Here is a 14,222-nt window from a genome sequence, read left to right as displayed (position 1 = left end):
TCAGTTCCTGGCAATGTCGAGAAATCTCCGGCAGAGTGCACCAAAGTGGTGTATAGCACTCATCAGCAGTATCTTTCCATCCCCATTCAGTGGGTAAATATCCTGGAGTAACAGCAGACAAGCATTGTTTCCATAAGTGTGCCTGCAGTGCTGCTCTCTTTGTGTGCTGCAGAAGAGCGTCTGCAGTCGGCGGAATGTTTTCAATTGCTCTATTCTTTATGGTGTAGAGTATACGGCGGCATTCGTTTACGCCAGCAGCGGTTGATGATCGATCGTACATCAATACTACAAATCGCTCAATGGCCTTCATTGCCGTATCAGTTAAGACATCATTTTTTAAGTCTGACGTGGAAAGATTGTAAAATGCAGCATCAACTAGTTCATCCACGCTTTCCATGCCGTTCGTTTTCCAATCCCACAGAATGTTGATACTGTGTCACATCCGGTGAAGGCATGGAAGAATGGTAAATTTGACGATACACCATCTGGAATGTGTTGATGTAGATGGTGAACTCCTATCATTCGTCTTCCTTTTCCAACTCCAAAATCAATCCACAACTCTTTCACTCCAATCATCTGGCTAAACACAGAGAGAGCTATAACGACCACATCGGAGTCCACAGTGCGTATAGTTATAGTTAAGTTGCCATTTTTCAGTGCATGATTAGCATGGAGCAAAAGACGGCCATCTGCCTCTTCAGCACTACAAGGAGATATGGACGATACATCTAAATCTTGTTGACTGGCACATGCAGTTTCTTCAATGGTACAAACAATAACTTTTCCAACTACGGATTGCGTTAAAACGAATCTGGAAATAAGGCCGAACAGTTGCGTCTTATTGAAGTCCACAGATAGGAATTTGTGAACAAATTCCTATCTGTGGACTTCAAACTTTTTTGGAATAAGTGTACCCATTGTGACGTTTATGCGTTGCCCTGATCCACGATCTTCCCGTGTTTCGGACTTCAAGCTTTTTGGGACATACCGATCAAAAACAATGTCAAGGCGCTGCACGGATCTCAGAAGTCTGTCCACGAATGGTCCAATCACATTTTCGCAGTAGTCAGAGAATGTCTTTGACGATCTCGGGTGAAGCATGTGTACGAGTGCTGCACCATCAACAATCAGAGCAGAAACCTTATAGTCAAGGTTGAAGTCTTGTTGTTTCTCGCTACCATACTGTTCCAAACAAATGAGGACATCTGATTTGCTGGTGGCCTTACGCTTCCTTCCGAATTCAGAAATTGACGGCGGATAACGGTTGTTTTCGTGTGAAAAGAAATCCTCTATATCACTAACACGATTTTGACTTGCTACATACATTTTACAAAAGTAGTTGGAGTCATGTTTAAGATCAGCGATTTTAGTTTTATGTTTGGAACCTGGAATTTTCAAACTGTGGAACAATTCAAATTTGTTTCTTTTCAAAGGCTCATGAATTGACTTTTGTCTGGACACAAGACGGTCAGCTACGTACTCGTTGTATTGCTGTTGCCCTGTGATCTTGGCTTCTTGAACAGTTTTTTCGGCTGAATTGGACATTATAATCTTATGGTTGTCTGCTGTCTGCAGTAACTGCTCCGCAAAAGGATTCCCATCATCGCGCATAGATTTCACCACTTCAGACACGTGATGAAGATAACGAGTCTGAAAACTATTTCTGTCTTCATGATGGCGACGGTGTTGATAACCCAAAGAAGTGGAACTGCGAACTTCATTCTCAAACTCATTAATCATTCGAGAAATTTCTGGACCAGCCACCATCCACTTAAGAAGAGCAGTTTCGTTATGAAGTACATTGATTGCTCCTCCGTCACTTATCCAAGCGAATAGTTGGTGGCAAAGCTTCATGATTATCGAACTCGATCAAGTTTTCACTTAGAGTTTTATAACCTGCCTCTTTGGGAATTATAAGAGGTTCCGGTGAAACACGCTGACACAAAATGCACAATTCCCAATTGATATCACGCACAGGAACAAGTACCTCAGGAAATTGTGTGACATCAACAAGCTCTATTTTTCTTCTTTTACTGGTAGACATGATTGTTATTAAAACTGAAAGAAATGAAAAGCGCATCACGAAATAAGCATACAGAGTAATACAACATACAGAGCATACAAGTAAATACCTTAAAAAAATAATTTACATATATACAAATAATCTTGGTAATATTAATAATTATATTATTAATAGTAATAATAATAGTAATACAGTAATTACAATAAATAAAATAAATCAATATTACGTTTTATACAATAATCATTTATACATACATAGCTACAGTTACAAACAGTAAAAAATTGACAAAACGTAACAATTAACGATGACATAAAAACGACTACTACTAAAAAAATTATATAGATTTAGTAAATATGTTAATCATAATTGTTAAAATATGAAAACCATAATATATTGTACAATAACACAATATATTACAATAAACAATAAAAACAAAACCAGAAAAACACTGTGAAAAACAAAAACCAAAAAAAGGGATAAACATTACAAACAAAGCTACCGCTAAAAAAGTACAAAGCATAATAATGTAATCAAGCAAACTAGTAACAATAAATAATTCATAAAACATAGAAAGAAAAAAAGAAACACTTTATAAAACTAACATGATGGAGTAAATAACTAGCAAATGATTTTAATGATTAGCAACAAATAATAAGTAAAGCTATATGCACTACATATACTAAAAACTAAAGAAAAGAAAATATCATTACATAACGGAAAACATCATTGCATAGCTAAATAAAACTACCTTAAAATAAATCATAATATGAAATGAATAACTAACGAAATATGAAAAAAGTAAAAACAATATAAAATCTTGTTATGCCGAGTTTTCCCAAATTTTCGAATGTTTTTATTATTTTCGTTACTTTTGTAGTTTATTTTATATCCTTTCAAATAGTTCGTTCTTTTTTCTTCTTTTTAGATATTTCGTTTTTTCTTTATAATTGATTATATTTTTGAAAAACTAAAGCAAAATATCTCCTGATTTATTGATTTTTCTTTTTCTTTTTTCACTCTTTAAAAAATTATTTATAGTTGTTAATAAAAAGTGTCCACCGTTTGCGATGTCATTGCAAAGTTCAATCATTAACAACGTGCCATGTTTTTATTTATTCGTCCGTTATTCGTCCGAATTTGGTTATTACTACGACCGTGACGTAATATAATGGCGTCAACAAGACACAAATCTTTCTTATCTTTAAAGACCAATTTAACCAATTTTATTCGCTTAACGGTTTGTGTCTCGATTGTTTTACATACAGGAATATATAAACTTAAGTTGTGCAAAAGGATTTGTTGGTGTCCGGCAGTGAAATATTGTTACGTAAAAAAGCATCAACCGACTGCACTATGCTTAAAAATTCATAGTAGAATTACGCGGTATTAGGTAAAAATTATCGTTTTTCGTTCTGTGGTTCCTAACTTTTTCACAATGTTTTTAAAATAAAAGTTACCTATAAAACTTTAAATACATTTTTTTTATTTGTCTAAAAGTTTTTGTCATTATTATTATTTTTTATTTTGTTTGTCTATTTCTAAAGTTTATAATTATTTTTTTTTACCAGAAAAATATATTCGATTAAATAAAAATTTAAAAATGAAATTAAATTATGGTTTATTTTTTGGTGGTTCCTAAATTTTTCATAACACTGTATATAGTAATAATGATAAAAATAATAATGATGATAATTTAAGTAAATAATGTGAGTGTGTGTGGCGGACTTTAAAACGGCGCACCCGAAAATCGGTTCCGAAATTTCGGATATATATATATATATATATATATATATATATATATATATATATATATATATATATATATGTATATATATATATATATATATATATATATATATATATATATATATATATATATATATATATATATATATATATATATATATATATATATATATATATATATATATATACATATATATATATATATATATATTTTGAAATGTTAATTAATTAAAGGAAAAAATTTGATATCACTATCTCTTCTAAATTCATGCTTGGATACTCAATCCATTCCTTTAAAAAATAAAGCACTCAACTTTTTAAATTCTGATTAATCTAGTAGCTCACCTACAACATTACTTGTTCAACGCCAATCTTTTACAATGTCAAAAGACACTCTTTTCTCTTATAGCTAACACTTTTATTTCGCTGATTAAACAATATTACAATTTTTCATATAAAATAAATAACATCATAAACATAAAAAACCTCTATAAAAAACGTTTTTCATCTTTTTAATTTATAGTATTTATATACTGTTATAATCAGTCAGGGACTCAAAGAAGGTAAGGATGATGCGTTCATCATCACAACCTTTTCATAGAGCCCCTTTAGTCACTATTGAAATAAAAATAAAAAAACACTTTTATTTTTTAAGAAAAATAAAAAATTTAATAAAATTAAAACATATAAGAAGAAAAAAAATAAAAAAAAAATAAAAAGAAAAAATACAAAAAAATCTGAAAACAAATACTGTAAACTATAATATATATGTCAGGAATTAGGGAGATGCATTTTAGTTTGTTGTTTAAACGATGAAATGCTTTTTAGGTCTTTAATATTTTTATTTTGGAAACGATTCCATATTGATGGACCTCGTTTTGTAATTAGAAAACTTGACTGATGTGATTTAATTTTTCCTAGTTGATAGTCGTTCCTGGTATTTGAACGCAGATATATTTTTCAGAAAATGATTTAAGAAAGTTATCTGAAAAAACGCTTGGTAGAAGATTGTTTTTATATTTATACATAAAAATTAATATCTGTAATGTGTTAAGTTTCTCAATATCTAGAACCATCATGCTTTTCATCACTGGGGCCGGGTTTACTAACCTATTTAAATAATTAATTGCTTTGCATGCATGGTTTTGCAGACTTTGCAATTTTAGCAATTTGGTATGTTAAGAAATGTGAATACATATTTTGTTTATTTTTACTTTTAAGTAAACATTGACTTTACAAACTCATAACTTTTGAAAAATAATTTAATAAAGTATATAGTAACTATCTATTTTTATCATTAATTTTAATTTAAAAAATTGAAATGCTTTAATATTAAAGTAAGATAAAATAAGACATATGCTTACTTCATCTAGAAATACACAAATTTAATATTGTTTTTTTTTTTTTAGGTTGACATAGGAAAAATTACCCAATTGATTGCAAATCAGTATGCTGCCAATAGTTAATGAAAAGGTTGACAAGCTGTCAAAGATTAGGCAATTCCGGTTTTCGGGGGTAAAGTTTTATCAAGTCATTCATTGACAGGAGGTTGAGGTAATTCAGTCAAAGGTATCTAAGCCAGCATTGGACTCAAAGAAGGTCCAGGACATATTAGGTATTGATATTATAATACTTTATTTGGCACCACTATTTACGCATACTCTGTTGTTCTTTATTTTTTGTGTGAGTTTAAATTTTCGGTTTTTATTAAATTAAGAACTAAAAGATAATGCTCAAGATTTACCGATTTTATATACACACCTGTTTTATAGCATGTAGGAATACCCTAGAAGATACTCCTATTAAATATTCTTTAACAACTGCAAAAGACAATCCAATAAAATTTCAAACAGGATTGAATAGGATTACTGTACATATAAAACTATAAGATATTGTTCGTTCAATGTCTTATAAGACACTGAATAAACAATACCTTATAATTTCAAATGTACAAAAAACCAATTCAATCTTGTTCCAAAATCTTATAGGAGTTTTTATCCTATAAAAAAACGAATGAAATGCATTCAATAGTTTTATACATACAGAAATTCGACTCAAATAAGTAGGATATCTGTACGTAAAAAACTATATACAGTTCTATATGTACAGCAATCCTACTCAATTGATTAGAATTTCTATACAAATAAAACTATATATAGTTTTATATGTGCAACAATCCTACACAATTGAGTAGGATTTCTGTACATATAAAACTATAGGATTTTGTTCATTCGGTATCTTATAGGATAAAACTCCTATAAGGTTTTGGAATAGGATTGAATAGGATTCTTGTATGTCCACACCTATAGGACTTTTATATCGGTGTCTTATAGGATTAGACTACAATTTTGGAACAGGATTGTATAGGAATCCTATCCTAAAGGAATTCATATAGGTTGTATTTTATTGCGTTATCCTATAGAAAATCCTGTTCCATTTTCTTATAAGAATGTCCTATATCCTTTTATAGGATATCTTATAAGACTTTTTAACTATGGCAACACATACGAAAAAACTTTGCTTCTATTGTATCTATTCTATTTGTAAAAATTACCCTCAAAGAAATAATAACCTCATCAGCTAAGCGATAGGGCAATGATTAATTAAAAATAGCCAGCTACATAAATAATAAATCCGAGCTGGGTAATAGTTTAGCTCATTTTTTCATAACTTTTTATTTTAATTATTCTATTATATTGGAATGTCAATTAATTAATTTTTTTAATAAATTAATAAATAAAAGGTCAATGTCGCACAACCAAACATCTGTGTTATGAGGAACGACTATCCAAAATGAAATTGACTGCGTTGGAGACTAGGCGTTTGCACGGCAATCTAATACAATAGTACAAATTATTGAACAACATAGATCACATTACATGGCTTAAACCACAACAATTTGCTCCGTCATGGTTAGCGAAAGATACTATGACTCAAAATGAGGTTTTGATTTTTCTAAAAACGAAGACCAGATATATTACGGATTTGGGGAGAAATGTAAGAGAGTGCTTCTAGATTGGCTAATTTATGGATAACATGCAAGGGAATGCTGCTACATCGACTTAGGGTTTGGGTTGGGGCAGGTATAGATCAATCGATGTACCAGTACTCTCCTACATTTCTCCTCAAATCAGTAATATATCTGGTCTTCGTTTTTTTTAAAAATCAAAACCTCATTTTGAGTCATAGTATCTTTCGCTAACCCATAAAGTTAGGAAAAATTAAATTTTTAATAAAAGTTACAAATATTTTATTAAAAATGTAAATTTCAGATAAATTAATCGAGAAATAATTTTTTCTAATTTACTTCTATGTGTTATATGAAAACTTTTATAAATGATTTAATAATGAATATAATGAATTTTATAATGATATAAATGAATACTTTCTCAAAACTTGTTAAATGTGACTATGCTGTTTTTTCCCGTGTACTCTTCAAATTACTAATACTATTACTAAACCCTTTATTCATAAATAGTCTGATAAGGTTTTTTGAACGTTTAAAAACTTTGTAAATACCAGTGGCACCTTTATTAAACATAACAGTTTAATAAAGGTGCCACTGCAGATGAAACTCCAATCTCCAAAACTTTTTTTCCAAAAAAAAATTATTTTGGGATATTTTTTCAATATTATAGAAATTATTGCATTTGTACTTAGGTGTCTGTTTCACTTAAGATTCTAAAACTTGCAGTCATCATTTAATGAATAAAATGTGGTTTTAGCTAATAGCTAATATAATTTTAGCTAATGTGGTTTTAGCTCTTTGCAACGAGTTTTACTTTTTATTACATTACCATAAATGTTTAAAATATTAGTTAAAAATACACTCTACATAAATTGTCATAACTTGTGACAGTAAAATAATAGATCTGAGATAAGTATTTTCAATGATATATTAGGAATACCTATTCTTAATTTATAATTGTTATTCTTAATACATAATTGAGTATTTCAAGCTCGTTTTACAATGTTATACACTATGATAATGATTATCTTTACACAATGCCATTGTGTACATTGCTATTAATCGCAATTGGACTGCAAATCGATTATTTACAATTATTATTGTTTTAAAAAAACTTTATTAGGCTATTTGTGTCACAGTTTCTGTGTGACCTGGCCTCACTAAAAAAAATTAAACTTTTAATAATGATGGTTCAAAACACATTGATTGTTATGTCATATAAATTTTATTTATCTATTGGTATAATTTTGATATCATCTAAGTCCTGCTTTTTCGTTTTTTGCTGCACTAAAATATTTACTTTTATTGAACTAAAAGTTTTTTTTTTTTGTTTAAGATTATCTAAACTAGTAAACTGTAGAGTTAACATAATTTAACATTTACATTTGGCAGAAATGAACTGGTTGAAAACCCAGCTGCATTTTAAATCAATCATTGAATCCGTTTTTTTCTGTTAAATGTTTTTACAGACAAGGTTATTCACAAATTATATAAACTAATCAAGTTAACACACAATAGTAATAATTACAATAGATACATATGCTAATACCTTTAGGTATACATAGTTACAGTTAAGAACATGTTTTTTCAATTTTAAGATAATAATTTTACTTTCAGTATATATTTTCCAAATTTGTGACAATAGTATTGTCAAAGTAAAATCAGAAAATAAGCTTAAAGTATAATTTGTAAAATAATATCTATTAGATAATCTAATTGCTATTTTAATACTAATATTGTATTCTATGCCTAAAGATATTACTATCTAATGTTGTTTAGTTAAAGTTAGTTTGTAATAGAATTGTCATAGTTTTACCCAATTTATGCATAAAATATACTAAAATAATATTTTGTTGTAGTGTCCTCAAAGATCAATGTATTGCCAGATGACTTTGATTTGATGTATTCTGACATGGTCTTAGAAGATGAGATGATAGTTGCTCTTCCTAATCCATGTGAAATTGTTGTCAAGGTTTTTTTTTTTTTTTTTTTTTTTTAGATTATTCACCTCCCCAAGGCCCGAGGGGGGCCACTACAGTCGAGGAGGCTACTCATTTTTTTGTGTTTTTATTTTTTAGTTGTTATTCGTGGTGCAACCCTCTCTCAACTCTTTAACTCCGAAACACGAACCTTGCCGAGCAAGGCCGCTGCGCGGAGAAAGTAAGTTGAGCGCGGTACTTCCAGGGACGTGGTGGGAGTCGAACTCCGAACCTCTCGCTTACAAAGCGAGCGCTCTTACCACTACACCACTACCGCAGGTTATTGGTACAATTTTACTATAAATTAGTCTAAAATCATTATGTCCAGTTTTTTCTTGTTGTTTTGAAAGTTTGTTCTGAACTGATAATATTATTACTTCCTTATGCTTATCTTATGTTTAATATATATGATAATTATATTTCATGTTTTTCAGAATCAGACTCATCATTCCAAAGAATATCATACATACCAACATTTCTTCAAATGTTGAACTAAAATTGTTCCAATTTATAGCCTAGAAAATTCTCCTGGTACAAGTAAAAGCTTGCCACAATCCTCGTTTATTTTGCAGCCACAAAGTATGAATGCCCAAGCTACTGTCCAGTCTCCACTTTCTCTAGAGATTGGAGTTAAGGTATGTTGCTGTGGATTTATGTCGGAAAATAATGCATGTGTGGACAGACATTTAACTATAAATTCAATATGTAAAATTGTTTTTAAAATTTGTAATGCCTCATTTAAATCAACAAGAGGAGTATCAAGGCACATTTGCAAAAAAAAATGAAAAAGCAGTTTTACCTTTTCCAAAGATAAAAATAGACTCGCAAACAACATTGGCAATCAAACTATGTGGTCAGTTGAGAAACCTTCAACGACTGTCAATACAATATTTAGTATTTCCGCCAATATGTTACTTAATATTCGGAAGTTAATAAAAAAGAGCATTTTCATACTTTTGACAAGTATTCTTTACAAGTGGATATCCTTAGTAATAAATATCAAAGAGAAAAATTGTTAAATGATTTGCTTGACATTTTAAAAATAAATGAAGTTTTGTTTGCTGGTGGCAAAGGTTATAATTTTTTACTATCTGACATTATTAATTTCCTTTTACAAATTGATGAGTTTGTACAGCTTTTAAGTAGGAAAGATGCTGAAGCAAATTATCGTACAGATTTTTCTACCCACAAGCCATTAGAATTTTCTCTTAGCTTATATTGTGATGATATAGAATTAGCTAACCCTATTGGCAAACACAGAAAACTTCATAAACTAACTATTTTCTATGTTCAATTTCATTCTTTGCCATCATATATGCATTCTACGTTAATATCAGTTTTTCCACTTGCAGTTGTGCCTGTAAAATTATTCAAGTCTAATAAAAAAGGGGCTTATTTTCAGTACTTAGAAGATTTTATTACTTCCTGTAATCTTTTGAATAACAGTGTTACTTTTAATTCAACGATTGGTTGTGTAAAACTATTTTTAAAACTTGTTATATATTTGGGAGATACATTAGCTTCAAATCACATTTGTGGATTGAAAACCAGCTTTGCACTAAATGTATTTAGATGCTGTCGTACATGTCTTACCACAAATATACAAATGTCATCAATTTACAGAGAAGATATGTGTATGTTATGTATTCAAGCAAACCACCAGCAACATATCTTAGATCTCAAGAGTGTGACATGTAAAAAATCTAAACTCTATTGTTCAAGATTTTATGGCATAAATTATGAGAGTGCACTTTTATTAATCACCGCTTTTGATATTATTGAAAACGCACCGCACGATCCCATGCACATTTTGCTTGAAGGAATAATGCCCCATGAACTATGTCTTCTGCTGCGATTGCATATTTGTGAAAAACGTATATACTCATTAGCTGCACTTAAAAGTTTTATTATCCAGTTTCCTTATTCATACTCTAAAGGCAGAGATAAGCCCAATATTTTTCCAACTACCTTTGATATTTCAGGGTCTCAAACATCTGCTCAAATTTTGACACTTTTTATTGGACAATACAGCGATTCCAATGATCCTCATTATGTTGATTTTCTTGATCTTTTACAAATTCTTCAACTTACTTTGTCACCGATAACTACATATAGAGCTATTTTTGATTTAGAAACTCTTATTGAAAAGCATAACAAATCATTTTCTTTATTGTGGCCAAATAATCTGATACCAAAACATCTTTTTTTACTTCATTTTGTCGGACAAATGCATCGATTTGGTCCACTAAAAAATCAATTTTGTATGACTTTTGAAGCAAAGCACAATAAAATAAAAAGTGTACGTTTGCATAACTTCAAAAACATTGCCAAATCAATTTGTCAATACCTTCGATGGAACACAATTTCAAACTTCCTTGATGATAATGGTCAACTGATACCTTTTATGGCAAAGACTCAACATTTAAAAAAAAAATTGTAATTGGTTCAATTGTATACCAAGTTGGTGAAATTATTTTGACAATTGATGATTCTTATCAACTTTATAAGATCACTGACCTTCAACCTAATTACGTAAAACTTTGTATCATGACAATTGACAGCTACATACCTCATAAACTTTTCATGTTAGAAGTACTAATATGTTTAAATTAACTATTTTAGAAAATCTGCAAATTCCGTGGCCATTGACAAAAGTTACTGTAAATGGCACAATATTATTGTGCCTAGGTCAAAACATTGTCTCATAGTTTCTTAATTACAATAAATATTTTGAATATGAATATATTTTGTATACTTGTTGCTGTTTTTTAAGTTTTTTTTGTAGTTATTTTGTTCATTTATATATAAGCGTATTATTGCATACAGAATATATACTTGCTAAAGTGTTATCTAAACAATAGAATGTTTATATATATATATTTATATATATATATATATATATATATATATATATATATATATATATATATATATATATATATATATTTATATATATATATATATATATATATATATATATATATATATATATATATATATATATATATATATAATTTTTTAATACTAGTTACCTATCTATTCAATGGAGTGCAGCAAATATTTAAATGGTTTGGTGCCTTGCCGTAAGCATACTTTAAAAGATGTTTGTAGTGAATTGGCTCATCACCTCGAAGAGTGTCTTCCCGAGGGAAACCCTTCAATAAGAAAAAAGTTCTATCATTGTGAAACTGTCCTTTTGAAACAATCATACCCAAACTGTACATTCGGAGAAGAAGGTGCAGTAAGTTTGAACTTTAATGTTTTTAAATTTTCAAAAAAACATAAATGAAATATTACCCAAAAATAAATTATATACCCAAAAATAAATTATAAAAACCAATATATAGTTCACAACATTAATTTTATAAGATATTTAATTAGGCAGAACATAAGTTATGGATAATTACTCCAAATAAGGGTAAAATTCAATTCAAATAGATATAGGTTCAGGTTTTTTTAAATGATCATATGATCATTTATGCATGTTTTGTGTAACACATCCATGTGTTTCACAAGACTAGATATTATTTAAATGATAAATTTTGTTTTTTAGGTTGGAGTTTTAAAGCGCGTTTCTAATGTTATTCGGAAGCGACGCGAGCGTCGTTTAAAAAGTTTGCTTGAGGTAAAAAATGCAAACAGAACGCTAAACATCTCCGGAATAAACGATAGCTCATTTGATAAAGATATACAGGTGATTTCCATGAAACCTATTTTTAAAAGAAATGTTTTTAATCAGTATATTTTAAATAAAAATTATTATTACCGGAAGATATGTACAGGAAGAATTTAATGAGGTTTACTTAAGAGTTAATGTAATTTCTTTTTTAGTTTGCTTTGGTACAAAAAGTTCCTGATATTGATCATATTCGTTGTTTGGTTAGGAATATGCAATGTTCTCTGCCATATTCAGAACATAAAGAGCACCTGTTCCATCCAGAAATTGTAAGCAAATAATACTTACGCATATATATATATATATATATATATATATATATATATAAATATATATATATATATATATATATGCGGTCCTTTATATGTGATCCCTTATTGGAAGGGGAAAGATCACATTTAACTTTTATGAATAGTTTTTTGTTATTTATTTAATAAATTTGTATTTTGCGCTTTTTTAACAAAAAGTTATTCATATGACTTAAAATTTTTATAGATCATGGACGAATTTGAAAGAATGAGCATAGTTACCAAAGAAGCTGCATTAGATAGGCTATTGCAAGTTGTTGAAAAGTTGTATCCCGGTTTAGATATTCCATCTGCCCTAATACAATTCCATAAGAATACTACCAGAAAAGGAGTGTTGTGTCCAATTGTTATTAACAAATTTTTAGTCTGAAGATAATATCTCTTCTCCTGGCCGCAACTTATTTTAGGAGAGAACATAACAATTGTTGACAAAAGGAAATTAATTGCGATTGGTCATCGACATAATGATGATAATTATATTATGGACTTGTCGTACCCAAGATCGTTTGGAGGAGTTTTAGGGCTGTTGCAGCATTACGTCTTGCAAATACCATTTGCTTGTACTAATAAGCTTTGGCTAAAAAAATGCAAAGTCTTGTAAAAGGTTTTGTTGTATCTTTGTATTTTGAAACTGTTCAACTCTTTGCTTCGAATAAAAACATTGAGACAATTAAAAATTTAATATTTATATTTGATGATGGTTTCTTTTTAAAGAAATAAAATATAATTTTTATTTTTTCTTTGGTCTTAATTTTAATTAATTTCATTTAAGTAAAGTGTGCCATTTAATCATTTGAATCGGGCTTCGTGACATGGCAATTTTTTAGAGAATTTGGCGTGACATTTGTTACAGTGTAGACAAGGTCCAGAACCGCATGCTAAAAATAGTTGGACATGCTTATCTTCCAAGCATGAGCCACTCTCCCATTGCATCTCTTTTTCTTTTTTACAAATACTGTCATGTTTGGTGCTCAAAGGAGCTATTATCTCTTGCTCAATCAACTAAAACTCATTTTTGCTAGACTCGTCATTTAGCAAAGTTGTATGCTTTTACTGCGTCTACCCCATCACGCTCTTAAAAGCTTCTATTTGTCTAGTTTTTTGCCTGCACTTTAACCCTTTGGAACTCTCTCCTATCCTCATGTTTTCCTGACTCAAACAACCTACAATATTTCAAACCTTCTGCCAACTATTTCTTTGCTCTTTAACTCTATTTTTTGTTTCCTAGTAACTCCTAACTGAATAGTGGTTGTTTGCATTCTTGTTGGGAATGAATTAGATTAAAAAAAAAAAGAGTTCCTGACTATTCCAGCACAAAATATTGTTTGATGTTTTTTTTAACCAACTTATATATTAGACCTTTAAAACCATAATACTTCTAAAGTATTAGGTAACCAAAAAAGTTCGTGCGGTTTTTGGTAATTGAATTGTTTTTAGCATTTTTTATAACACCCACATCGCACAAGGCAAGTAGCTTTGTTGCGTAATAGAACGCGTGTGTCACGCGCAGTTGCTGCATATA

The 14,222-nt window shown here is 29.6% G+C and overlaps 2 protein-coding genes across 4 annotated transcripts; one reads left to right on the top strand and one right to left on the bottom strand.

Annotated features, from left to right (window-relative positions):
* Positions 1–375: 375 nt before the first annotated feature.
* LOC136081341 (uncharacterized) lies at positions 376–3,252 on the bottom strand. Its single transcript, XM_065798652.1, has 3 exons — positions 2,772–3,252; positions 896–2,058; positions 376–811 (listed from the first exon to the last, which is right to left on the bottom strand). Exons 2-3 carry the CDS (start codon positions 1,852–1,854, stop codon positions 376–378), a joined length of 1,395 nt encoding a protein of 464 aa, XP_065654724.1. The 5' UTR covers positions 1,855–2,058; positions 2,772–3,252.
* A 37-nt stretch (positions 3,253–3,289) lies between these two features.
* LOC136081789 (uncharacterized) lies at positions 3,290–13,439 on the top strand. Of its 3 annotated transcripts, none has more exons than XR_010639123.1 (8): positions 3,290–3,413; positions 5,179–5,384; positions 8,597–8,709; positions 8,996–9,351; positions 11,745–11,952; positions 12,270–12,410; positions 12,548–12,661; positions 12,888–13,439. XR_010639123.1 is itself a non-coding variant. In XM_065799909.1 (8 exons), exons 4-8 carry the CDS (start codon positions 9,298–9,300, stop codon positions 13,068–13,070), a joined length of 705 nt encoding a protein of 234 aa, XP_065655981.1. In that variant the 5' UTR covers positions 3,290–3,413; positions 5,179–5,384; positions 8,597–8,709; positions 8,996–9,297; the 3' UTR covers positions 13,071–13,439. The 3 variants fall into 3 exon arrangements, 2 of the variants coding, with proteins under 2 accessions (XP_065655981.1, XP_065655980.1); XM_065799909.1 differs by having other exon boundaries at positions 11,745–11,957; XM_065799908.1 differs by lacking the exons at positions 11,745–11,952; positions 12,270–12,410; positions 12,548–12,661; positions 12,888–13,439 and having other exon boundaries at positions 8,996–11,586.
* Positions 13,440–14,222: the final 783 nt, after the last annotated feature.

The sequence above is a fragment of the Hydra vulgaris genome, chromosome 06 (assembly GCF_038396675.1).
Source record: "Hydra vulgaris chromosome 06, alternate assembly HydraT2T_AEP".
Taxonomy (NCBI): domain Eukaryota; kingdom Metazoa; phylum Cnidaria; class Hydrozoa; order Anthoathecata; family Hydridae; genus Hydra; species Hydra vulgaris.
This window is presented reverse-complemented; position numbering and strand designations above follow the sequence as displayed.

Coding starts and splice junctions, on each gene's coding strand:
- LOC136081789 (XM_065799908.1), top strand. CDS start 10,032: ATGCATTCTACGTTAATATCAGTTTTTCCACTTGCAGTTGTGCCTGTA.
- LOC136081341 (XM_065798652.1), bottom strand. CDS start 1,854: ATGAAGCTTTGCCACCAACTATTCGCTTGGATAAGTGACGGAGGAGCA. Junction 812..895: donor GGTACACTTATTCCAAAAAA/GTTTGAAGTCCA, acceptor CCTTATTTCCAG/ATTCGTTTTAACGCAATCCG.